The sequence below is a fragment of the Oncorhynchus clarkii genome, chromosome 2, assembly GCF_045791955.1.
Source record: "Oncorhynchus clarkii lewisi isolate Uvic-CL-2024 chromosome 2, UVic_Ocla_1.0, whole genome shotgun sequence".
In the NCBI taxonomy this organism is placed as follows: domain Eukaryota; kingdom Metazoa; phylum Chordata; class Actinopteri; order Salmoniformes; family Salmonidae; genus Oncorhynchus; species Oncorhynchus clarkii.
The window spans coordinates 65510463-65538128 of record NC_092148.1 but is presented as its reverse complement, the minus strand read 5'-3'; the positions used below and the strand labels follow the sequence as shown (position 1 = coordinate 65538128).

At 41.9% G+C, this 27666-nt stretch overlaps 1 protein-coding gene across 1 annotated transcript in view; it reads left to right on the top strand.

Annotated features, from left to right (window-relative positions):
• LOC139371985 (RAR-related orphan receptor A, paralog a) overlaps positions 1 to 27666 on the top strand; it is a 288440-nt gene that overhangs the window by 83390 nt on the left and 177384 nt on the right. The window contains exon 2 of the mRNA XM_071111974.1: positions 24029 to 24049. Within this exon, the coding sequence (XP_070968075.1) occupies positions 24029 to 24049 (21 nt within the window). The remainder of the gene's footprint in view (positions 1 to 24028; positions 24050 to 27666) is intronic.

Sequence of the window (27666 nt, the reverse complement as noted above, 5' to 3'; positions counted from 1 at the left end):
GTTCGGATCTTAGTTCCTTTGTTTTGTCTTTGTTTTAGTATGGTCAGGGCGTGAGTTGGGGTGGGCAGTCTTTGTTTGTTTTTCTATGTTGGTTTTTGAGTTTGGCCTAGTATGGTTCTCAATCAGAGGCAGGTGTTGTTAGTTGTCTCTGATTGAGAATCATACTTAGGTAGCTTTTTCCACCTGTGTTTTGTGGGTGTTTATTTTCTGTTTTGTGTGTCATCACTAGACGGGACTGTTTAGTTTGTTTGTTCTTCCTAGTTGTTATTTTGTTTAGTGTTCAGTTTTGATTATATTAAAAATCATGAACAGTTACCACGCTGCACCTTGGGCCTCACCTTCTTCCACCGACGACGGCCGTTACAGTATTTCCCTATTGCTGGTGTATTTATTCCAATGAATATGGTACTGGAATGCTAATTGTTCTTTTGGCATAAGGTTGAGAGCAATTTACCAGGCTACACTGTGGCTCAAAACATGGAGCCTCACTAGATATACCAGACCTGTAAAAATACAGAAGTGCATTTTTTTCAACTTCATTTTCACTTTTATTGAAATATTAAAGTTGTCTTTTTCTGTATATAATTAATTCACTGTTTATTCATAGTTAACAACTGTTATGCTGAAGCTGAGGTGTGAGCTAACTTTTAATTGAGATAGTCAGTGGATGAATGACAGTGCTTTACCATGCTGGAAAATGTTCATCATCAGCTCTAGCTAAGTATGCCAGGCATGCAGGTGGATGTCTGGGAGTAGATTAGCCTGTCCTGCAGGACCGTGATAAGAACCCACAGTTCATTCACATCAGTCAGGGAGAGCAGGACTAGATTACCTGAGTACTTAACAAATTCTTCTTTAAGAAAATACCATGATATAGAACAGAAAAGTTAAATTAAAGAATGATTGATAATGTCATGAATTCCCTTGCTTCTTCATTTTTTCCCTTTACAAATAGTGATATATCAATGTTTTTTTACATGATTAACAAGCTATTGTTAATACATTCAGTTAGTGATTATGAATATTATACAGACATAGAATACATTAATTTATTTTCTGTAATATAAAGATCATTCTCAGCTCATTATTTGGTCATGTAGGCCCTCTAAACGCCTCGCTGACAGTAAACAACGTACTGTCTTTTTAGGCCCAGCCAGTAGTGGTGAACCACAGGGTTCATGCTTTATGCAGCTGCTGTAAAGATAGTGTTTCTGGAGTGCATCATGTACCCTTTTGACTAAAGTGAAATATAACCTGAATTTGACATTTTCTAATATCTTACACCAAACTTTTTGTTTAAGAAGATAGGGACGGTAATTGGTACACCAGAAGAAAGACTGCCGATCCTTCTGGGTATTGTGGGTGACTGCAGGGACAAGGCAAGATTGGGACACGGTAATTGCAAAGACAAGGGCTGAGAATAAATGGAAAAATAGTTCTTTACTGTCAGATAGAGGAAGGTCAAAAGTACAAGTATATAACATCCATACATGTTACAGCATATTATTCACAATGTACACAGGGGAACTCTATCTTTTCTTAGATATCCAATTCATCGCCTTGGTTTCTGACAAAGAGAGGAGCTGATCTCTGCTCAAGTTTCCCTAACTGCACAGCAGCAACAAGATGTGATACAAGATGCATCATGTCAACAGCACTAGGTCACAGTGAATATCAGAGTGGGTTCCGCTTCTTTTCTTCTCCCCCAAATCATTATTTTATTATTTGATTAATGCTTCCATGGTGTTGTCACAGTGCTTATACATTTCCTCTAAGATGAAAGACAAACAGCTGCAATTTATTTCCCCAGATGAGATATTGATCACTAGTAGTAGACTGGGCGTCAGATGTCTTCCCTGAAAAATGAATGTCAAATGGTACGTATCACATGGAAAGTTTTGGAGGAGACCGTCCTCACACTCAGTAAAGCTGAGGGCAGTCCATAGTAAAACAAGGAAATTGGCAATGACTGTCAATACGCCTTCAGTATTCACACCCCTTGACTTTTTCCACATTTTGTTATGTTAGAAAGTGGGATTAAAATGAATTTGTCATTTTGTGACAATGATGTTCACAAAATAGTGTAATGTCAAAGTGGAAGAAATAATATAATATTTGGATATATATATTTTCATACATCTTGATTAAATAAGTATTCAACCCCCTGAGGTTATTGCCCTACCAAAAAGGTGAACTCATATCATAGTGTCTGGTGGAAAGCAGACTGTATCAGGTTTTCCTGTAAGATTTTGCCTGTGCTTGGCTCCATTCCATTTATTTTTAGCCTGAAAAACTCCCCAGTCCTTAACTATGCTTGAAAATATGGAGAGTGGTACTCAGTAATGTGTTCTATTGGATTTGTTCCAAACATAACACTTTGTATTCAGGACAAAAAGTTAATTTCTTTTTCACATTTTTTTGCAGTATTACTTTAGTGCCTTGTTGCAAACAGGATGCATGTTTTGTAATATTTTTATTCTGTACAGGCTTCGGTTAGTAGTGTTGAGTAACTACAATGTTGATCCATCCTCAGTTTTCTCCTGTCACAGCCATTCAACTCTGTAACTGTTTTAAAGTCACCATTGGCCTCATGGTGAAATCCCTGAGAGGTTTCCTTCCTCTACGGCAGCTGAGTTGTACAGTAGTTGCTCAACTAAAAGAGATTATGCTGCGGGACTTATTTGTGGTAATTTGTGGTTCAGTACGGTACCCTGCGTCACTGCTTCATTGCTCCAGAGCAGCGCAAGGGGGAGTTAGAGCACTGATTATGCTTTTGGGTCCCAAGGCACTAATCTGTCTCTAACTGATAATGAATGGGTGACATAAACCAAATAGAAACTGATAATTGTGCACAGACTTCAAAATTGAATTTCAATGATCTGAATGATGAGGATGAAGAAGGTGATTGCATTTAGAACAATAGTGGAATAATTGCTATTCTTCTGTCCTGCACGCGCACACCCTGAAAAATATTGGTACAACTCACTATAACTGTTGTTACACTACGGTTTTTATTTTAAGAGAAACTAAAATGTTCAATTATATTACATGATATTCTTAAGATACAGTTGAAGTCGGAAGTTTACATACACCTTAGCCAAATACATTTAAACTCAGTTTTTCACAATTCCTGACATTTAATCCTAGTAAAAATTCCCTGTCTTAGGTCAGTTAGGATCACCACTTTATTTTAAGAATGTGAAATGTCAGAATAATAGTAGAGAGAAGGATTTATTTCAGCTTTTATTTCTTTCATCACATTTCCAGTGGGTCAGAAGTTTACATACACTCAATTTGTATTTTGTAGCATTGCCTTTATAATTGTTTAACTTGGGTCAAACATTTCAGGTAGTCTTCCACAAACTCCCCACAATAGCCTAGTGGTTAGAGCGTTGGACTAGTAACCGGAAGGTTGCAAGTTCAAACCCCCGAGCTGGCAAGGTACAAATCTGTCGTTCTGCCCCTGAACAGGCAGTTAACCCACTGTTCCTAGGCCGTCATTGAAAATAAGAATTTGTTCTTAACTGATTCGCCTGGTTAAATAAAGGTATGAAGTAAGTTGGGTGGATTTTGGCCCATTCCTCCTGACAGAGCTGGTGTAACTGAATCAGGTTTGTAGGCCTCCTTGCTCGCACACACTTTTTAAGTTCTGCCCACAAATGTTCTATAGGATTGAGGTCAGGGCTTTGTGATGGCCACTCCAATACCTTGACTTTGTTGTCCTTAAGCCATTTGCCACAACTTTGGAAGTATGATTGGGGTCATTGTCCATTTGGAAGACCCATTTTCCACTAAGCTTTAACTTCCTGACTGATGTCTTGAGATGTTGCTTCAATATATCCACATAATTTTCCATCCTCATGATGCCATCTATTTTGTGAAGTGCACCAGTCCCTCCTGCAGCAAAGCACCCACACAACATGATGCTGACACCCCCGTGCTACATGGTTGGGATGGTTGTTCTTCGCCTTGCAAGCCTCCCCCTTTTTCCTCAAAACATAACGATGGTCATTATGGCCAAACCGTTCTATTTTTGTTTCATCAGACCAGAGTACATTTCTCCAAGAAGTACGATCTTTGTCCCCATTTGCAGTTGCAAACCGTAGTCTGGCGGTTTTATGGCGGTTTTGGAGCCGTGGCTTCTTCCTTGCTGAGCGGCCTTTTCAGGTTATGTCGATATAGGACTCGTTTTACTGTGGATATAGATACATTTGTACCTGTTTCCTCCAGCATCTTCACAAGGTCCTTTGCTGTTGTTCTGGGATTGATTTGCACTTTTCGCACCAAAGTACGTTCATCTCTAGGAGACAGAATGCGTCTCCTTCCTGAACGGTATGACAGCTGTGTGGTCCCATGGTGTTTATACTTGTGTACTATTGTTTGTACAGATGAACGTGGTACCTTCAGGCATTTGGAAATTGCTCCCAAGGATGAACCAGACTTGTGGAGGTCTACCATTTTTTTCTGAGGTCTTGGCTGATTTCTTTTGATTTTCCCATGATGTCAAGTAAAGAGGCACTGAGTTTGAAGGTAGGCCTTGAAATACATCCACAGGTACAACTCCAATTGACTCAAATTATGTCAATTAGCCTTTCAGAAGCTTCTAAAGCCATGACATAATTTTCTGGAATTCTCCAAGATGTTTAAAGGCACAGTCAACTTTGTGTATGTAAACTTCTGACCCACTGGAATTGTGATACAGTGAAATAATTCTGATAAGTGAAATAATCTCTGTCAACAGTTGTTGGAAAAATGACTTGTGTCATGCACAAAGTAGATGTCCTAACCGACTTGCCAAAGCTATAGTTTGTTAACCAGAAATGTGTGGTGTGGTTGAAAAACAAGTTTTAATGACTCCAACCTAAGGGTATGTTAACTTACGACTTCAATGTATGCTCAGAAGCATGTGAAATGCTCCTCTGTTTTGTCTATTCACATGTGGAGGATTGCAGAGGATGACTTCATTGTAGAGAATGAAATGAGGCCCACCACGGTAAAGGAAAGCATAATGGAGGAGAGAAGAGCCTATAGCTACAGTTTACTGAATAAAACAACAAGTTATCATGTCTAATTAAATCTGCAGCTTGCTTATGTGCTGAACATATTTGACCATTCCTGAGATATTACATTACATTATTACATTACATAGCTTTCACATCGTGTTAACTAGACGTCAGCAAGTTTCACACACAACCCAACTTGAATCATGGAAACATTGTCATAGTTCACTGTGATTTGTACATTATAAGAAAAGCAGGGTAATGACAAGGGCACAGTCACGAAGTGGTTGGAAAAACAAGCTCAGAGAACGGGACTGCCGAGTGCTGAAGTGTGTATCGCATAAAACTTGTCTGTCCTCGGTTGCAACACTCACTACCGAGTTCCAAACTGCCTCTGGAAGCAACGTCAGCACAATAACTGTTCATCGGGAGCTTCATGAAAGGGGTTTCCATGGCCGAGCAGCAACACACAAGCCTAAGATCACCATGCGCAATGCCAGGCGTCGGCAGGAGTGGTGTAAAGCTCACTGCCATTGGTCTCTGGAGCCGTGGAAATGTGTTCTCTGGTTTGATGAATCACAGTTCAACATCTGGCAGTCCGACGGACAAACCTGGGTTTGGCGAATGCCAGGAGAACACTACCTGCCTGAATGCCGAGTGCCAACTGTAAAGTTTGGTGGAGGAGGAATAATGGTCTGGGGCTGTTTTAGTGAAGGGGAAATCTTAACACTACAGCATACAATGACATCCTAGACGATTCTGTGCGTCCAACTTTTTTTTAGCTAGGCAAGTCAGTTAAGAACAATTTCTTATTTACAAAGACAGCCTACCGGGGAACAGTGGGTTAACTGCTGTGTTCAGGGGCAGAACAACAGTTTTTTTTACCTTGTCAGCTCAGGGATTCAATCCAACAACCTTTCGGTTATTGGCCCAACACTCTAACCACTAGGCTACCTGCCGCCCCCAACTTTGTGGCAACAGTTTGGGGAAGGCCCTTTCCTGTTTCATCATGACAATGCCCCCGTGCACAAAGCAAGGTCCATACAGAAATGGTTTGTTGAGATCGACATGGAAGAACTTGACTGGCCTGCACAGAGCCCTGACCTCAACCCCATCGAACACCTTTGGGATGAATTGGAACGTCGACAGCGAGCCAGGCCTAATCGCTCAACATCAGTGATCGACCTCACTAATGCTGTTGTTGCTGAATGGAAGCAAGTCCCCGCAGCTTTGTTCCAACATCTAGTAGAAAGCTTTCTCAGAAGATTTTGAGATGTTCGACGAGCAGGTGTGCACATACTTTTGGCCATCATGTTTAGATACAGTACATACAAAACATACAAGGAGACAAGTTATGACACAACTTTGTGTCAACATTTAGGATGGGATTCATGAGGAAGTTATTGTACCAGGATCAGCAGTAGCAACCACAACGTAACTCAGAAATCTGCAGAGAAAAGGGCTTACTCAGTCACGGGACAATATTGCTGAGCTATTAGAGCTTTTTGAGGTCGGTTAGGTTTCGATTCAATTATATAAACATTAGCACGGATTTAGATTTTGGTTTTAATATTTTTTGGGACATTTAATGCACAATGCATAATGTGGGCTGAATGCTATAACAACACAGAATAAAACAATTAATACACGTTAAAAAAAAACAAGAATGGTAGTGACTGCCCATTACTGCTTATTACTTATTAACCATAATTTATTCACATTACTTAACTTAATAAAATATTTGTTTTATTTGATGACTTTATTATGACTTTATTATTTATTTCCAAGTCTCATCTCTATAGAGTTGCTGCCTATGCTGTCTGACAAAATCACTATTTGGTAGCTCTTCAAAGTAAATAAGGCATACTTTTATGACTGCTGAATACCAACTATCAATCACTTAGATCATGTATTTTCAGGTAGAATCAACTACTTTCCATCCCCTCTATATCGCGGGTTCTGTCTTCTCTCAGTCTCATGTCTGTTTGTCACCTTTCTTATTACAGCTCAGTACTCCATGCAGACTGGACAATTAGGTGCGTGCACAATGGATTATGGTCATTGTAGTTAATTACCACGTTTTCTACGCTAAACTATGTAGAATGGCCTGTTTGAAACTACAACTTCATCTCTACAGAAACTATGAATTGAGTTCACAGAAAAACCCCAAAAATACATGGGGAACCAACCTCAGTCAATTTAGTTGTTTAAAAACCGAAAAATAACTGACATTTTGGTTGAACGCTCAGCACTATGGGACAAACACACAATTATGTGATCTGTATGTTTTACTACAGTGGCTAACTGTATTATCCATTGAATTTTAAAAAATGTATCCATTGGAAATTCCACCTTTTCATGGGAAATCATGAAAAGCTAGTCTCTGCCAGGAGGTGAGCTGACAGTGTTTATCTCTATGACTCTTTAGAGGTCTCTGTCTCACTTTCAGCACGTGAACCTTCTGGATCACTGACATACTGGAATTAGCTTGAGTAAATACATAAATAAATCGCCACTTGAAATTAGAGCTTTTTTTGTTTTATTGCTTTGTTTAATAGTATCTTACCAGTTTCACAATGGGGTGGCAGTTAAATATTTGAATACATTATACAAACATCAAAAGCAAGGACTTGTGAAAATATTACTGTGTCCATCAAATAAAATCCTAGTATTATAATTCAAATTGTACCCAGGTTTCCATTTGATCTGTGCAGTTAGGGCAAGCGCTGCGGAGGTGTTTTGTGTTCCGTGCCAGTGTGGCAGTCAAGCATGAATTACCTCACTGTTTCTGTCAGGCGAAAACAAAGAGACGGAAGAGGGAGGCATCAATTAGCTACTCCTGGGGAAAATAAAAGCATTGGAAACTAATGAGTGTATTGAGTTTACCCGCTGTTATATAATTTATGTCTTGTTAAGCCATCCATCACCTCCCTGCATAGCTACAAGTGTGAGACTGTGTTGCTACAGTGATTTAATCGCTGGTGAAAAATGCATCTTATATACAATTGTGAGTCTCTTATAATCCCATAGATTTGTCCGCCGTAAGTCATGTTATTCATCATACACAATATTGATCATGGGCACTGACAGTATAAACATCCATTAATTTTGATGATTGTTAATTGCATGCATATTTTTACCCAATGTAGCAGAAATGATGTGTTTGACGTGGGAAAGGATCTCCCTCAGTAGAAAGACATGTCTAAATCTCTTCTCTATGAGCTCTGCTGTGACTCAGAGAGGCTTAGGAGGATGTGGTCCTCTGACTCAAACATGATCTGCCAATGCGTCTGTACACACCCACTTATTGCCTCACCCCCACAGCACGTCCGCAAAGAGCCCCAGATACAATCCCTGTCTTTTTTTTCTCCCCGGAAAACATCACCCCACACTCCAACTTGTTGATTGTGATTTGATTCAACAGTTCAGTCAACTGCATGAAGAAGGGAAAGGTATTTTCCTTTCATACGACAACAACTGAATGCATGCCGTTCTGGACAGGAAAAAACATTTTAATTTAACCTTAACTAGGCAAGTCAGTTAAGCACAAATTCTTATTTACAGTGACGGCCTACACCGGCCAAACCCGGACAAGCTGGGCCAATTGTGCGCCGCACTATGGGACTCCCAATCACGGCTGGTTGTGATACAGCCTGGAATCGAATCACATACAATCACATATTTGTGATCATTGTTGAGTGTTCTCTGCAGGGAACCATCGTAATTATGTGATTGTAACAGTAGAAACAGAACGTCAACAGAACGTACGGTATGCTGCAGCTAGGGATGCACAATATTTCGGTGAACATATCGGAATCGGACGATATTAGCTAAAAATGACAACATCGGTATCGGCCCGATGTCTAGTTTAAAGCCGATGTTAAAAACTGATGTCAAAGCTTTTTGGGTTGCCAGATTTGGTGAAACCATTTTAGGGGGGTTTGTGGGGGGTTAATTTCATTTGTAGGGGATTTCAAGTCCATGGGGGGTAGAAATAGGGGAAAGTATCGTGGGGGAATATGATGCATGAAGTATTACTATGATGGGGATTTGTTAATAAATGTGGGGCAAACACAGGAGAAGTTTATAAGCTAATTAAACATAAAATACCTGGACAGGGGGGTCTGAGCTGGAAACCCTGAGTAACGATAGTTAGAATCTAAGTCAGTCGAGTGAACCATCCCTCCACCTCGTTTGGTTATAACATCTTTGGTCTGACAGACGTTTACGTGACAACCAGAATGTATTGGTTGATGTCATCAAAAATTGCACCACACATTTATTTAGCTTAGCATTAGATTATCATAATCAGTACACCCTTTCAAAAAGTATTTTACACACGTGTGTCCATTACAATCTATCCAAGAATCAGAATGCATGATTGTCACCGGAACTTGAAAATGTGAATAAAACAGTAAATACATTATGCTCCATACATATATACGGTGTGCTACAGTAGAAACAACAACACGATATACAGAAACTTTAATGATAGCGTAGTAAGGCACTTACTTTGATAGGAAAACACACATGTCCAAAGTTATAATTAATAAGGAAAACTACAATGAAGGCAATGCCAGCTGGAAGATGTAGCAGGGGGAAAGAGTTTGTGCAGGTTCTGGAGATGCGTAAATGTCTGCATACTTGATCTGGGGAAACACTGGGGAAGTGCTTGGGCTCTCATCCAAGAGAGAAGTTTGTCCGGCTCAGTAAAGCCTCAAACATAAATTGTCCGCAACAGTGAAATGGGCTACTTTTATGTGAATTAATGAGGAGGTGGAACACAAAATCAATTCAAACTTTTGTTAAAAAATACAACTTTTTGAAAATTATTTGAAATTGACAAGTTGGAATGTAGCCTATTGATAATTAGCCGGCAGGGTGCCTTGGTTTGGGGGCAGCGCAGGTTAACCATCCTGTTGCATAACAATCACATTTTGGAACAGTGAGTGCATTCTGACATCACACGTGTAAATAAATCTCACGCTGGGGCGACCATTAGAGATATTTGGAACTCACACGTTAACAAGTTAATGAAACTGAACCAGCTGCTTGAACAGAGTTCTGAGTGGTGATAACCATGAGAACAGACCCTCTGGATGGATGCTCTAAGAATGGATGGGAACACATCTTCAGAAAGTATTCACACCCGTTGACTTTATCCACATTTTGTTGTGTTACAAATTGGGAAAAAATTGATTTAATTGTTATTTTTTGTCAATGAAAAAGGTAGATAAGAATGCATACTTTTGACTTAAATCTGCTTCAGAATCTATGGCAAGACCTGAAAATTGTTGCCTAGCAATGATCAACAACCAACAACCAAGAGCTTGAAGAATTTTGAAAAGAATATTGAAAAATATAACACTAATATATCTTGATTAGATAAGTATTCAACCACCTGAGTCAATACATGTTAGAATCACATTTGGCAGCAATTACAGCTGTGAGTCTTTCTGGCTAAGTCTCTCAGCTTTCCACAGCTGGATTGTGCAACATTTGCCCATTATTCTTTTAAAAATTCTTCAAGCTCTGTCAAATTGGTTGTTGATAATTGCTAGGCAACCATTTTCAGGTCTCGCTTTAGATTTTGAAGCAGATTTAAGTCGAAAGTATGCATTCTTTCTACCTTTTAATTTAATCCTTACATTTTTAGTGCTTGGATTTGGATTGGCCTACTCTCTTCGCTACTTTGTATGAATCGATAAAGAAGTTTTCATCTGAATTTTATCATGTCTTCTAACAAACACATCTCAATGAACTTCGGTCAATCTATGAGAAGATCAACTTATATCGCTGTGAGAAAATGATTTCGGTAGATGGCCAATAATAATTTCAGTGAATCTAATTAATTTCGTGACAGGGGTTTGCTTTCATTTGAATGATTTCTTAACCCACAAATCCATTAATTCATGTGAGGCCAGAGACGTTTATGAGAATAATTTTTTCCAGCCTCCATGGTCTGAAAATGACAGTCCACTACGGACTGGCACTTATGACATAAACACGGGTACTAAACCAAAGATATTGATCTGTTTTAAGCAATCGATTTAAACACATCTCTAATCAGAGGTATAATGTTATGTGGTGAAAGTGCAAGCTTGTGCAATGTAGTAACATGTTTTGTCCACCATAGGGTAATAAGGGTAATATAACATACAGTAATTAAATATGTCAAAGTTATTCAATATTTTAATATATGATGATAGTGCATGTAGCACTCTCACACATTTTTACAATAATGACATCTATTTATTTCTACTTAGAAATGCTCCTAAGCACAATTAACCAGGTGCTCTAGACTAGAGGGTCGATAGTGTCTGTGCAGTATATGCTGAACATTTGACATCCCTACTTCTGGTATTGAAACTCTGTAGTCAGCTCCTCAAGATCGTCATCAGTCTATGCTCTGACACATACTGTAAACAGCCCTCTGTCCATCTGTCTGTCTGATCAGTTTTTTTAGCCCATGGTCTAAAAATGTGCTCCCTCACCCAAAACCCACTCAAAATGTCCATCTTTTAGCCTCTCTATTATTTCCTTATTTATGTACCTCACATTTTTATTCGGAATCACTATTTAATGAAGAGTTCATAATCAACCTTAATTATTCATTTTCGTTTCTGCATTTGCTTCCGAGGGAGGCTGGCTGGCTGGAGCAGTAGTCGTGTGGGAGGGGATGGAGATAGTGGTGGTGGGTGCTCTGCCATAAGCCCAAAACCCATCCCCATCCCATCTCCTTCAGCATCAGCCACAGACCAGGCTCCAGGCCTAGAGCACGACACAGCTCCAGAGAAGCTGAGTGCCCTTGTGATAAGGTGTGAGGCCTGTCTGCCACTGACTGACAAGCCTGCTCTTGCCATGCCAGTGCCTGGCGCTCGATAAGAGAAAATGTAAGCGTGATTTTGGGAAATGTTATTTATCTCGGTTCTCTAGTCGTGCCAGTAACCCATCATCATTATGATGTGGCCAGTGACACTTTGCTTCTTGAAAGTCCAATATCTTCAGAGCTCGTGCTGCTAGGTCACCTAAACTGGGACATGCTTAACACCCTGGCCATCCTACAATCTAAGGTTGATGCCCTTAATCTCACACAAATTATCAATGAACCTACCAGGTCCAACCCCAAAGCTGTAAACACAGGCACCCTCATAGATATCATCCTAACCAACTTGCCCTCCAAATACACCTCTGCTGTTTTCAACCAAGATCTCAGCGATCACTGCCTCGTTGCCTGCATCTGTAATAGGGCTGCGGTCAAACGACCACCCCTCATCACTGTCAAATGCTCCCTAAAACACTTCAGCGAGCAGGCCTTTCTAATCGACCTGGCCCGGGTATCCTGGAAGGATATTGACCTCATCCCGTCAGTAGAGGATGCCTGGTTATTCTTCGAAAGTGCCTTCCTCACCATCTTAAATAAGCATGCCCCATTCAAAAAATGTAGAACCAGGAACAGATATAGCCCTTGGTTCTATCCAGCCTTTGGCCAGCACAAAAACACCCTGTGGCGTTCTGCATTAGCATCGAATAGCCCCCGTGATATGCAACTTTTCAGGGAAGTTAGAAACCAATATACACAGGCAGTTAGGAAAGCAGAAATTTGCATCTTGTAGCACAAACTTAAAAAAGTACTGGGACACTGTAAAGTCCATGGAGAATAAGTGCACCTCCTCCGAGCTGCCCACTGCACTGAGGCTAGGAAACACTATCACCACCGAAAAATTTACAAAATAGCCTCCAACACTCAACAAATTGGATGCAGTCTATCACAGTGCCATCTGTTTTGTCACCAAAGCCCCATATACTACCCACCACTGCGACCTGTACGCTCTCGTTGGCTGGCCCTCGCTTCATACTCGTTTTTTAAATGTTATTTCACCTTTATTTAACCAGGTAGGCTAGTTGAGATCAAGTTCTAATTTACAACTGCGACCTGGCCAAGATAAAGTATAGCAGTGTGAACAGACAACAACACAGAGTTACACATGGAGTAAACAATAAACAAGTCAATAACACAGTAGAAAAATAATAATAATAATAATAATAAGAATAATTTAAGAGTCTATATACATTGTGTTTAGAAGGCATGAGGAGGTATGCGAATAATTATAATTTAGCAGATTAACACTGGGGTGATAAATGATCAGATGGTCATGTGCAGGTAGAGATACTGGTGTGCAAAAGAGCAGAAAAGTAAATAAATAAAAACAGTATGGGGATGAGGTTGGTAAATTGGGTGGGCTATTTACCGATGGACTATGTACAGCTGCAGCGAATTGTTAGCTGCTCAGATAGCAGATGTTTAAAGTTGGTGAGGGAGATAAAAGTCTCCAACTTCAGCGATTTTTGCAATTCGTTCCAGTCACAGGCAGCAGAGAATTGGAAGGAAAGGCGGCCAAATGAGGTGTTGGCTTTAGGGATGATCAGTGAGATACACCTGCTGGAGCGCGTGCTACAGGTGGGTGTTGCCATCGTGACCAGTGAACTGAGATAAAGCGGAGCTTTACCTTGCATGGACTTGTAGATGACCTGGAGCCAGTGGGTCTGGCGACGAATATGTAGCGAGGGCCAGCCGACTAGAGCATACAGGTTGCTGTGGTGGGTGGTATAAGGTGCTTTAGTAACAAAACAGATGGCACTGTGATAAACTGCATCCAGTTTGCTGAGTAGAGTATTGGAAGCTATTTTGTAAATGACATCGCCGAAGTCGAGGATCGGTAGGATAGTCAGTTTTACTAGGGTAAGTTTGGCGGTGTGAGTGAAGGCTTTGTTGCGAAATAGGAAGCCGACTCTAGATTTGATTTTAGATTGGAGATGTTTGATATGAGTCTGGAAGGAGAGTTTACAGTCTAGCCAGACACCTAGGTACTTATAGATGTCCACATATTCTAGGTCGGAACCATCCAGGGTGGTGATGCTAGTCGGGAGTGCGGGTGCAGGCAGCGAACGGTTGAAAAGCATGCATTTGGTTTTACTAGCGTTTAAGAGCAGTTGGAGACCACAGAAGGAGTGTTGTATGGCATTGAAGCTCGTTTGGAGGTTAGATAGCACAGTGTCCAAGGAAGGGCCTGAAGTATACAGAATGGTGTCGTCTGCGTAGAGGTGGATCAGGGAATCGCCCGCAGCAAGAGCAACATCATTGATATATACAGAGAAAAGAGTCGGCCCGAGAATTGAACCCTGTGTTAACCCCATTGAGACTGCCAGAGGACCGGACAACATGCCCTCCGATTTGACACACTGAACTCTGTCTGCAAAGTAGTTGGTGAACCAGGCAAGGCAGTCATTAGAAAAACCGAGGCTACTGAGTCTGCCGATAAGAATATGGTGAGTCGAAAGCCTTGGCCAGGTCAATGAAGACGGCTGCACAGTACTGTCTTTTATCGATGGCGGTTATGATATCGTTTAGTACCTTGAGCGTGGCTGAGGTGCACCCGTGACCGGCTCGGAAACCAGATTGCACAGCGGAGAAGGTACGGTGGGATTCGAGATGGTCAGTGATCTGTTTGTTGACTTGGCTTTCGAAGACCTTAGATAGGCAGGGCAGGATGGATATAGGTCTGTAACAGTTTGGGTCCAGGGTGTCTCCCCCTTTGAAGAGGGGGATGACCGCGGCAGCTTTCCAATCCTTGGGGATCTCAGACGATATGAAAGAGAGGTTGAACAGGCTTGTAATAGGGGTTGCAACAATGGCGGCGGATAGTTTCAGAAATAGAGGGTCCGGATTGTCAAGCCCAGCTGATTGGTAGGCGTCCAGGTTTTGCAGCTCTTTCAGAACATCTGCTATCTGGATTTGGGTAAAGGAGAAGCTGGGGAGGCTTGGGCGAGTAGCTGCGGGGGGGGGGGGGGGGGGGGGGGGGGGGGCTGTTGGCCGAGGTTGGAGTAGCCAGGAGGAAGGCATGGCCAGCCGTTGAGAAATGCTTGTTGAAGTTTTCGATTATCATGGATTTATCGGTGGTGACCGTGTTACCTAGCCTCAGTGCAGTGGGCAGCTGGGAGGAGGTGCTCTTGTTCTCCATGGACTTTACAGTGTCCCAGAACCTTTTGGAGTTTTTGGAGAGCTACAGGATGCAAATTTCTGCTTGAAAAAGCTGGCCTTTGCTTTCCTGACTGACTGCGTGTATTGGTTCCTGACTTAACCGAACAGTTGCGTATCGCGGGGACTATTCGATGCTATTGCAGTCCGCCACAGGATGTTTTTGTGCTGGTCGAGGGCAGTCAGGTCTGGAGTGAACCAAGGGCTATATCTGTTCTTAGTTCTGCATTTTTTGAACGGAGCATGCTTATCTAAGATGGTGAGGAAGTTACTTTTAAAGAATGACCATGCATCCTCAACTGACGGGATGAGGTCAATATCCTTCCAGGATACCTGGGCCAGGTCGATTAGAAAGGCCTGCTCTTAGAAGTGTTTTAGGGAGCGTTTGACAGTAATGAGGCAGTGATCGCTGAGATCCTGATTGAAGACAGTGGAGGTGTATTTGGAGGGCCAATTGGTCAGAATAACGTCTATGAGGGTGCCCTTGTTTACAGATTTCGGGTTGTACCTGGTGGGTTCGTTGAAGATTTGTGTGAGATTGAGGGCATCTATCTTAGATTGTAGGACTGCCGGGGTGTTAAGCATATCCCAGTTTAGGTCACCTAACAGAACAAACTCTGAAGCTAGATGGGGGGCGATCAATTCACAAATGGTGTCCAGGGCACAGCTAGGAACTGAGGGGGGGTCGGTAGCAGGCGGCAACAGTGAGAGACTTATTTCTGGAGAGATACATTTTTAAAATTAGAAGTTCGAACTGTTTGGGTATGGACCTGGAAAGTTTTACTTTGCAGGCTATCTCTGCAGTAGACTGCAACTCCTCCCCCTTTGGCAGTTCTATCTTGACAAAAAATGTTATAGTTGGGTATGGAAATCTCAGAATTTTTGGTGGCCTTCCTAAGCTAGGATTCAGACACGGCAAGGACATCAGGGTTGGCAGAGTGTGCTAAAGCAGTGAGTAAAACAAACTTAGGGAGGAGGTTTCTGATGTTGACATGCATGAAACCAAGGCTTTTTTGATCACAGAAGTCAACAAATGAGGGTGCCTGGGGACATGCAGGGCCAGGGTTTACCTCCACATCACCCGCGGAACAGAGGAGGAGTAGGATGAGGGTGCGGCTAAAGGCTATCAAAACTGGTCGCCTAGAGCGTTGGGGACAAAGAATAAAAGGAGCAGATTTCTGGGCGTGGTAGAATATATTCAGGGCATAATGCGCAGACAGGGGTATGGTGGGGTGCGGGTACAGCGGAGGTAAGCCCAGGCACAGGGTGATGATAAGAGAGGTTGTATCTCTGGACATCCTGGTTGTAATGGGTGAGGTCACCGCATGTGTGGGAGGTGGGACAAAAGAGGTATCAGAGGTATGAAGAGTGGAACTAGGGGCTCCATTGTAAACTAAAACAATGATAACTAACCTGAACAACAGTATACAAGCCATATTGACATTTGAGAGAGACATACAGCGAGGCATAAAGTAATTGCAGGTGTTGATTGGGAGAGCTAGCTAACAACAGGTGAGACAACAACAGCTAATCAGCTAACACAACAACAGCAGGTAAAACGACGCAGCGTTTAAAGGTAGTAGCCCGGGGCTAGTAGGAGCGTCTGCTCCGACGGAGGCCGGTTGAAGGCACAGCGGATGGAGTATTCGTAGGCAGACCAGTCGTGGTGGTGCGTCGGGGCGCCGTGTCGACAGAGAATCCAAGCCAGATGGCGAAAGAGGTATTGTGGAATTTAGTTTGCTAGCCGGGAGATGCGCCTGGCTCACGGCTAACTGGTGCTAGCTTCGTGGCAGTGGTGTTAACCACTATAGCCAATCAGTAGCAGCGGTGATCCGGTGCCAAGGTCCAGAGTTTACAGCAAGGATCCAGTGGATTATTGGGCTCTAGCCGTGAATGAGTGGGGTTCGGGTGAACAGCTGAGTAGGCCGGGAGGTGGGCCTCAGGGATAGCTTCGGTACTGGGTGCCACGGTGAGTGCAAGCTGTGAGCTAGCTAGCTGCAAGATGTGAGCTAGCTAGCTGCAAGCTAGCTGTGAAGATCAGAAGTAGTGGTCCAGGGATTACGGCAGGAATCCGGCGTTGTTGTGGACAGACAGTCCGATACTGGTAGTCTAGCGAGTATTATCCAGGCTAAAAAAGGGCTGGTATCTGTGCAGAAGGTAAAAGCCACTAGCAGTGGCAAACAATGACTAAATAGCTTGTAGCTAATTAGCTGGTTAGCTTCTGGAGGTTCTTGAATGTGTTCTAAAATTGAAAATAATAGCGATTCCGTATCACATTGGGTGAGGCAGGGTACCGGAAGTTATAATCAAATTAAAAATCTAGAAGAGATTGAAAATAAGTTGAAATATATATATACAAAAAATACAAAAGTACACGAGAGGACAAACAAACACGTCTTCACTGCTACGCCAGATCTACAAGTCTTTGCTAGGTAAAGCCCCGCCATAACTCAGCTCACTGGTCACCATAGCAGCACCCACCCGTAGCACGCGCTCCAGCAGGTATATCTCACTGGTCACCCCCAGTGCCAATTCCTCCTTTGGCCGCCTTTCATTCCAGTTCTCTGCTGCCAATGACTGGAACGACCTGCAATAATCGCTGAAGCTGGAGATGCATATCTCCCTCATTAGCTTTAAGCACCAGCTGTCAGAGCAGCTCACAGATCATTGCACCTGTAATTAGCCCACCTGTAAATAGCCCATCCAACTACCTCATCCCCATACTGTATTTATTTATTTATCTTGCTCCTTTGCACCCCAGTATCTCTATTAACACATTCATCTTCTGCACATAATTCTGCACGCCCAATTGTTCAGTTTTTGATTTGTTAAAAAAGTTTGAAATATCCAATAAATGTCGTTCCACTTCATGATTGTGTCCCACTTGTTGTTGATTCTTCACAAAAAAATACAGTTTTATATCTTTATGTTTGAAGCCTGAAATGTGGCAAAAGGTCGCAAAGTTCAAGGGGGCCGAATACTTTCGCAAGGCACTGTATATACTTTTCTACTGTATTATTGACTGTATGTTTGTTTATTCCATGTGTAACTCTGTGTTGTTGTATGTGTCGCACTGCTTTGCTTTATCTTGGCCATGTCGCAGTTGTAAATGAGAACTTGTTCTCAACTAGCTTACCTGGTTAAATAAAGGTGAAATAAAAAAAATAAAACATCCTGGAAAACTTGACTGCTGATATACAAAACATTTTGGGACTGTATCAACAATGGACCAATGAAAAAAATACCCCAAAAAATTTGTGTGGATTTTCCCTTTAATATCCCTTTGGCATAGTTAGTTAATAATGTAATTGTTAGTTTACCTACAGTATTTTACATGTTTCTCATGCTTTAACATCTGAGTTGTTTAACCATTGTATATTCTGCTGAATTTATAAAGTATGTACAGTGCATTCGGAAAGTATTCAGACCCCTTGACTTTTTCCACATTTTGTTACGTTATAGCCTTGTTCTAAAATTGATTAAATTATTTTTTCCGTCATCAATCTGCATACTATACCCCATAATGACATTGCGAAAACAGGTTTTCAAACGTATTAAAAAATAAAAAACATAAATACTTTTTTTTACATAAGTTTTCAGACCCTTTGCTATGAGACTCGAAATTGAGCTCAGGTGCATCATGTTTCCATTGATCATCCTTGAGATGTTTTTACAACTTGATTGGAGTCTACCTGTCATAAATTAAATTAATTGAACATGATTTGGAAAGGCACACACCTGTCTATATAAGGTCCCAAAGTTGACAGAGCAAAAACCAAGCCATGAGGTCGAAGGAATTGTCCGTAGAGCTCTGAGACAGGATTGTGTCGAGGCACAGATCTGGGAAAGGGTATCAAAACATTTCTGCAGAATTGAAGGTCCCCAAGAACACAGTGAACTCCATCATTCTTAAATGGAAGAAGTTTAGAAACACCAAGACTCTTCCTAGAACTGGCTACCCGGCCAACCTGAGCGATCTGGCGAAAAGGGCATTGGTTAGGGAGGTGACCAAGTACCTGATGGTCACTCTGACAGGGAGCCATAGGTCCTTTGTGGAGGTGGGAGAACCTTCCAGAAGGTCAACCATCTCTGCAGCACTCGACCAATCAGGCCTTTATGGTAGAGTGGCCAGACGGAAGCCACTCCTCAGTAAAAGGCATATGACAGCCCAACTCTCAGACCATGAGAAACAAGATTCTCTGGTCTGATGAAACCAATATTGAATTATTTGGCCTGAATGCCAAATGTCACCTCTGGAGGAAACCTGGCACCATCCCTACGGTGAAGCATGGTGGTGGCAGCATCATGCTGTGGGGATATTTTTCAGAGGCAGGGACTGGGAGACTAATCAGGATAAAGGGAAAGATTAACGAAGGAAAGTACAGAGAGATCCTTGATGAAATCCTGCTCCAGAGCGCTCAGGACCTCATCCTGGGGCACACGGTCACCTTCCAACATGACAACGACCCTAAGCACAAAGCCAAGACAATGCAGGAATGGCTTCGGGACAAGTCTCTGAATGTCCTTGAGTGGCCCAGCCAGAGCCTGGGCTTGAACCCAATCTAACATCTCTGGAGAAACCTGAAAATAGATGTGCAGCACTGCTCCCCATCGAAACTGACAGAGCTTGAATGGATCTGCAGAGAAGAATGGGAGTAACCCCCCCAAATACAGTGGTGCCAAGCTTGTAGCGTCACAACCAAGAAGATTCAAGGATGTAATCACTGCCAAAGGTGCTTCAACAAAATACTGTGTAAAGGTTCTGAATACTTACGTAAATATGATATTGATTTTTTTTTAAATATAAACCGTGTTTTTGCTTTGTCATTAAGGGGTATTGTGTGTAGATTGATGAGGGGGAAAAACAATTGAATCCATTTTGGAATAAGGCTGTAACAACAAAATGTGGAAGAAGTCAAGGTGTCTGAATACTTGCTCATTTTAAACATTTATTAGAGGATTTTTATTTTTGTATTGCTTGTAACTGCTTCGGGTAATGCAAGTTCTTGTGCTGTTAGGGAAATAACCTGTGTGTAAATGTAACAATCTGCTGCTGTATTTTTGTTGTTGTACAGTATGTGTGATTGTTTTGTTTGTCTTGTGTAGTTTCTTAATCATTGTACCTAAACTGTATGTGTAAACATGCAAACGCAGGGCCCAGCTGTAAAAGAGACCTTGGTCTCAGTCTGTGTTCCTTCCTTGAAATAAAGGTAGAATAATACATTCCGAATGCACTGTATCACAAACCATCAAAGTGTCTGGTGTATGGAGGCGTTCAGATTAAGCGATTCAATCGATACCGAGACAAAGGCTTTCCGTATTGGGGATGTTACGCAAGATCTGTGAGTTGAAGAGTGTGCTTGAGATGTTTAAGAAAAAGCCCCCAGATTCAAGTGAAAATCTGCAAGTCTTTGTCAGAGTGTGTGTGGGCTGTTTGCTTGAGAGGGGACGTGTTCCTGTGTTATTTAGAAAGACAATCCTCTCCAAAGATGAGTGGGTTAACAGGAACCATTAATTGGTTTAGCAGGATTCATATGCACTCAAGTTCCGGCTTAGCTTCAAGGCTGAAAATGCTTGTATTCACATGTATTCAGCAGCCACTGCTTATTTTTTCCCTGCAAATGATCTCACTGTGAAGATAGGCTGTTTAACATTGCTTTTAAGCCTTAGGTTTTGATTTGGGGTTCTAAGATGAAGCATAGCTGCGTTTGGACTCATGTCATCACTTTTAATGTTGTATTCAAAAAACCCAGCTGTCATATATTATTCAATAAGTTTTCCTCTTTTCTCAGAAGCACTACACCATACTACCTCTGGTTGCAGCTTGCTTCTAGCAGCCCTTCAATTCACAGGCTACTGTATATTATTCAGTACTGTATATTTTTCCTCCATATAGTTTACTCAAGGTGACATTTGTGGGACACACTGATAAAGTAATTCTTCCCGCAGCTTATACCAACTCTATAGGACTAAACAGAAATTCCCCATTATTTTTGTTTGATTTTTTTTTTTGAGGGAGACAACTGCCCTTGTGATCTACAGTGCAGAGTAGTCCCCGACAGAAAGAAGTGCCTTTAACACCAGCTCCTTGGCAGCCTCACAGGAGCCCAGTGAGTATATTGTCGCTCGCTCTTAACCAAATGTATTTCCAGTCTGTCTGTGATACCCTAACAATAGGAGCAGGCCCACGATTCCCAACATATTTGTCAAATCACCGCACCTGTGAAGATCACTCTGCTCAAGATAAATTTGAGGTTGGAGTTTTCGGCTACTGAATAAATATTTGTATTACGTTGTTGTCTCTATTTGGCTGAGCGGATGAGGATTCTCCTCACATGAAGTGCAGTGGTGAAAGCCATGATAAATTGCACTCTTTGTTGACACCTTCATTGGGTTATTTATGGCTCATTAATTGAACTGAAAAGGAGAGTTGTAGGCGCAGCGGGGGGAGTCACTGCGCTAGGCCTTCATGGCACTGCCTCGCAGCAGCCCACAGGGCTGGGAGGAGATAGGAGACGAGAGGAGGCGTCCTATTCTCACATCTGTCTGACTGTTTGCTGGGGAGAAAAGTGAGAGAACACTCTCGTCAGGGGCGGGCAGAGAAACGGGGAAGACAACCATGAGACGACGGCCCCCACCCATCCCATCCCAGCCCCTCTCTCACATAAGCTCCCTCCTTCAAAACCTGAAAGGGTTTTTATTTTAATCTTCTCCTGTGTATTCTTTTAGTCCAAGGAGATGTGCTTTAATCATCTCGAGGTTTGTATTGTAAAGGCTTGAATGCACTGTTCATTCAGTCCTTTACGGAATCGAGAAGAACATAGCTGCAAGATCTGTTTGCAATTACATGAATGCTTTCTTTAATATTAATTCAGTAGGCCTATTCATTCCATGATGTGAAATTGCATTATGAGCTTGTGTACACAAATGTAGGATTTGCTACAAGCAGTATTATGTTGCTCTGACTGAATAGTCTATAAGATAAAATATCCCCTCTCTTTTGATCTACAATCTCCTTTCAAAGCTTTGGATTTCCCAAGGAGGAAAGGGGCACTTCAGACATGAGCTCGGGAACACACTTGATTAACAAGTGGATTAACGATGCTCGTTTCATGGAAGGGTGTACCCCAAAGAACTTCAAAGGCCAACTGGAGTGAGTGCCCACGAGGTACAGTAATGAGGCCTTCCTTCCTGAGAGTACTGACAGACTTTATTCCTTCACTTCAACCTGATAATTTTTTCCCCTTTCTGGTGCTTTATCTATTTTTCTCTATCTCTATTTGTCTCTTTCTCTCATCATCTCCCACTCTATTTATGTTGATTGGTCTTAGAATTCCTTTCTCCACCAAGGGTTTGTTACAGCAGGTCAATGTTACACTTGCCCCTGCACATTGACTGTACCGGTACCCCCTGTATATGTGTAACCTTTAGTTAAATAGGCAGGTCAGTTAAGAACAATGACAGCCTACCCCTGCCAAACCCGGACTACACTGGGCCAATTGTGCGCCGCCCTATGGGACTCCCAATCACAGCCGGATGTGACGCAGCCTGGATTTGAACTAGGTACTGCAGTGACATCTCTTGCACTAAGATGCAGTGTCTTAGACCACTGCACCACTCAGGAGCCTCACTCCTGTTATTTTACTGCTGCTCTTTAAGTTTTATATACATATTTAATTTATTTTTTATTTTTACTTAGCTATTTTTTACTTGACTCTTATTTTTCTTTAAACTGCTTTGTTGGTTAAGGGCTTGTAAGTAAGCACTCCTGTTGTATTCGGCGCATGTGACAAATAACATTTGATTTGATTTGTATGTCCTGTATTGTATGTCAACTATCTCTGCATAATTGCAGATTTCTAGTGTAATTCCAGACATATCCCATCCCATCCTGGGGATCCACAGGAGCAGAGCAGGATCATGTTTGTTTGTATAGTTTGCCAGGCTCTAAGTCTCTTCATGTGTCTATGTCCTTGAACTGTAAGTGCTTAGGCTCATCCAGACAGGGTCCCCTACTACCCTACTGCTGACATGTCACTCCCGTCACAGCTGCCAGTCAGCTCTCAGTGACGCTGGCCCACATCCTCCAACACTTTATGTCTCTCAACACCAAGTCCTCAGTGTCTCTGTGAGAGAGGGACATGTCTGGACCTGTCTGTCACACACGACTCACCCCCCAGCTGGACTGCAGTGGGGGCCATTCTCTTTCTAAGCACCAGGGTGTCTTCCAGAGACAGGCAGATTGCGTCAGTCTGGACAGCTACTGTGCTGTACCACAGTGGACCAACATTCCTATCTTCTCCCTCCATGCTTTTGTATTATTTTGAGCTGGCAAGCACACAAGTGATAGTAATCTACACTTCAATTAGATCGCACTACTCATCAGATGCTATCTTGTGTGCTGGAGCTAGAGAGTGTGAGTGACTGAGTATGCTTTGAGGCAGGCAAAGTGTCACTGTGAAGTAGCACCTTGGTATTACTGTGAAGGTTACCCGTTGAGCGTGTGTCTGAGTTTTAGTAAAGGCTTATACTGTAGGTAAAGAACCTGCAAAACAAATGATGCTGTGCTTTTTAAGTGCTTTTTTCACCACAACCTGCAACCAAAGAAGGGCTGACTCTACTCCCCAAACAGATCCACTATTAAAACGTAGTCTATTGTCATTCAACCAGTCATAAATTACAGTACACCAGGGACCACTGAAATAGAGAGAGTTACAAAAGCAATGTAAAATAATATTTTGCTTGAATTGTCACTGTTGGTGCTATTGTATGTCCACATTATTAATGTGTTTCTCCTTTCTCTGTTTTTGTTTGGTGATGATGTGTGCTGTGCCTCGCTGCTTCATCAACCTGATCATGTACAAAAGGTAAGTGTCATAATGCCTGTCTCATAATCCAGAACACTCATTGAGTTATTTAAAAATAGATGGAGTCGCTCACTTTCTATACGTACACTCATATCATTGACCAAATATGTACTTCTGTGTAGGTGGACTCACGAACAAGCAAGGTACGTGAACTACATATTATAACTGTATGTCAGTCAACATCAACAGATGATTGTATTTGTGTCTTAACAAAATAACATATTTGTGTCTAACAAAATTACCATATTTATGTTAAAGAAAATTAGTAAAAAGGCTTCACAATCCTGCATTTGGTATTTGTTTCCTTCCGATGTGTTAGCTAGGCAGTCTCTTCCTCTGCAACCGTTGCAAGGCAGTCACACAGAGCAGAGCTACAGTTCCAGTGTTCTTCCACCGAGTGGCAGGTATTCTGGTCTAATACTGTCCCACCCGCTAACACAGGAAAATCAAGATGGATGGGTAGATTCCATCGGTTTTTATCATCCCTTAATGTGCAGTTATACAGTGACAGAGAACTCTCCTAGAAGAGGACAGGCCAATGTTTGAAAATTTTGCAGGCGGGACATAGCACTCTCCAGGCACAGCCATTAAGTTCCATCAGGGAGGCAGTCTCAGGTAGGCAGTAGACACAATACCCTGGCCTCCCCTGCTGCCAAAGCTGGGAACATCTCTCTATATTTCTTTCTCTCTCTCTCTCTTTCTCCCTCTTTCTTTCGCTCTCTCTCTCTCTCTCTCTCTCTCTCTCTCTCTCTCTCTCTCCTCTGTAGAAGAGAGCCATTCCACGTGGAACTATAGCGCTCCTCTCATCACTACGAGGTGCTTTGTTGTCCTTTTAAATGCAATTGTCAGGTCTCAAGTAGTTGCTCTTCTCCCTCCTTTTGTGCATGGACATAAATATATTGTGCTATCTTCACGTTTGTTCAATGATATTCTCCTGTAGTGATACTGAATGGTAGCCATGGTCCGATTTTCAAGGGAAACAGGATATTAAAAACATATGTCAGAAAGGTTTCTTACAACTCAACACTGAGCACAATCCGACCCTCTCCACAATGTGAAAATGTAAACAGATATTCCTGTATATTTTTATCAAAGAGAATGTGACTTGTACTCTATTACACAGTCCATATGGGGGAGGTGGGGGGGGGGGATGTGTTCTCTGTCTTTGTTAGTATGTCACCCGTTGATAAAAGTGCCTTGATGTTGGAATAACTAACAAAATGTGAAAAATCTGAATATATTTAGCGGCACTTTTCAAACCAGGTTGTATGCAATGAAGGTCTCAGTTGCACATTGCTGTCTAAAAGACTGCTTATTGACAGACCTTCAGCGTCATGGGTTTCGCGTGTTCTTTGAATCTGTGGTACTCCAGCAAATGTGATCCTCTCTGATGCTTCTATTTGAACTTATTTTGATATCCCTGAGCATTAAGAGAAGTGACAGCTTACAAATAAATCCATAATTATCACATCTGAAAGCCGCCATCCCAAACTTTATTTGCATATGGAACACTTTGAGGGATGGGGCTGATATACCCTAAGGGTCTGGCAGACTGGCAAAGTGGCTGCTGTCATCTCTCTTCTCAGAAACCCACTGAAAAATAGAGGCAGAGACCATGTAGCGAGACAATAATGCTCTGTTAAGGTCCAATGCCATTATCAAATCATTTCTGTGTAATGATTAAGTACCTTGATGTGATTGTTTTCAATTAAAATGTTCAAAAATAAACAAAAATAGCTTCTTAGCAAAGAGCAGTTTCTCAAGTGAGAATTTTGCTAGGACTGTCTGGGAGTGGTCTGTGGGAGTGGTCTGTGGGAGATTTATGTAGCGATAACATGCAGTTTACACTACCGCAGGCTGCCATATGCTACTAAATTATCCTTAGAACTTCTTCTGTGTCCAATTTTTTAATAATCTGGTGCAATAGGTGCAATAGAAGCATACATCTGGTACAGTAGAAGCAATTATTGGTACCATGATTGTCTTCGAAAAGTGTATTTATTTACACAAAGATTGAACCCGTTTTTCCCCTTTACTACTATATAATAGGAAATCCTTTTTTCTGCAAACAATGCCTGCAGTACAGTGGTCGACTTGAACTCCATCCCACCAAAACAGGCAGAAATGTGTTTTCAAACAGCTCATACAATAAAAGGGCATTATCATAGTTCTCACAGTATTACAGTATTTCAACCTATAGTGTGGAAATGTATAAAAAACTGAGAAAAATCATATGTTTGACAACAGTGGGCCTTTAAAAAAGTCTAAGTAGGCAGGACTGACTAAGGTATAGTGGAGTGTAAAAAAAAAAAACAGAGGACAAAATTGTTCCCATTGTATTTCCCCAGTGTATTTCCCAACAGAGCAAGGCCTGCCAAGGCCCCGCAGGCTTCATTTCACCCCTTCAAAACCTAACATATTTTTTGAGTGTTCTGAAGATAGGAACACAGTGACTGCCTGTAGAATTTCATCTTAATTCTACCTGGGAACACAAAAGACAAATCATGGCCATCACAAAAGCCTTGTTCCTGTCGCACAGTGTGTGATAGGACAGGCTCAGGCAGCATAAATGTCTGTCCCTTCAGAGAGCAGAGAGAGAAAGATAGACAGAGAGGAGAATGGTCCCAGGCCAGACATAAGATTACTTCTCTCCTGTGCCGGGTGAGCCTATAGGACTACCCTCCTGTCCTGTCAGTAGAGGACAGGTTTTGCACACACAGCAGACAGGTATTATATAGGAAAATCTATATGTATCAATCAGGTTTTTGATGAGAACATCACCCAGACATTGGCTATGTGTATTATATTTGTAATGCATGTCCCAATCTTTAGTTTGATATAGGCTAATAGTTTCACGCTGAAGCAACAGCGTAGAAGAAGGCTATAGGAGATACTATATTGCTACTGAATTACTCCTGAATAGATTGGGTTTTCCTCTTTCCTCTACTACTCCACATCCTCAGTGAGTCACTGCCACATGGCACTATGGAAAGGGGTCATGGTTATCCAGCAACGTCTGGAAAGAAAAACCCATAGAACTGTTAACTGGTATCCCATTCACCGTTGGGCAGTAGTAGCGGCATCAGAGATGTGTTTTTTCGGTGGCTTCTCTCCTCTGCTCCACCTTCTGAACAGATATCGATATTCCCCTATGAGGTTCTGCCACGGTACCTCCCCCTAAAGTTGCAGCTAAAGCTCATCTAATTGGTTGCTGGGCTTTAATTAGCTCAGTGCGTTTGCATGTCTGCCATTAGGAATTCAAATGGGGTGGTAGCTGACATTATCCCTTCTCTCCTTCTCCTCTTGCCAGAATCCGTCCCTGTCTAATTCTTCATTTCCCCAGATCCTGTTTTTAAAATTTTATTTAGGCTGTCATTTATTTAACAAGGGATTATTTATTTAGTGCGTCAAATAATTCCTGAATGAATATTTATATATTTGTGGGAGCTTTAAATATTTACATGTCTCCACTTCTGGTTTTCAAGCCACTGTAATGAGTGTTGTTGTTGGAGGTTCAGGGGAATAACAAGACTGGTTTCAAAGTGAAAATTCCTTAGAATATATTCAAACTCAATTTCTTAGAATTTATTATCAGAGTTGATGCCCTAATGATAGTGTAATTGGAGGTATATTATGGATACGCTGGCTGCAGTGATGGTAATTTATTTGGCTGTTGATATTCATTTGAACGAAAATGAATGATTCATGTTAGGGGGTGCTGTGTGTAAACATGACCTTGTGTCAACTCCTGCACTGATGC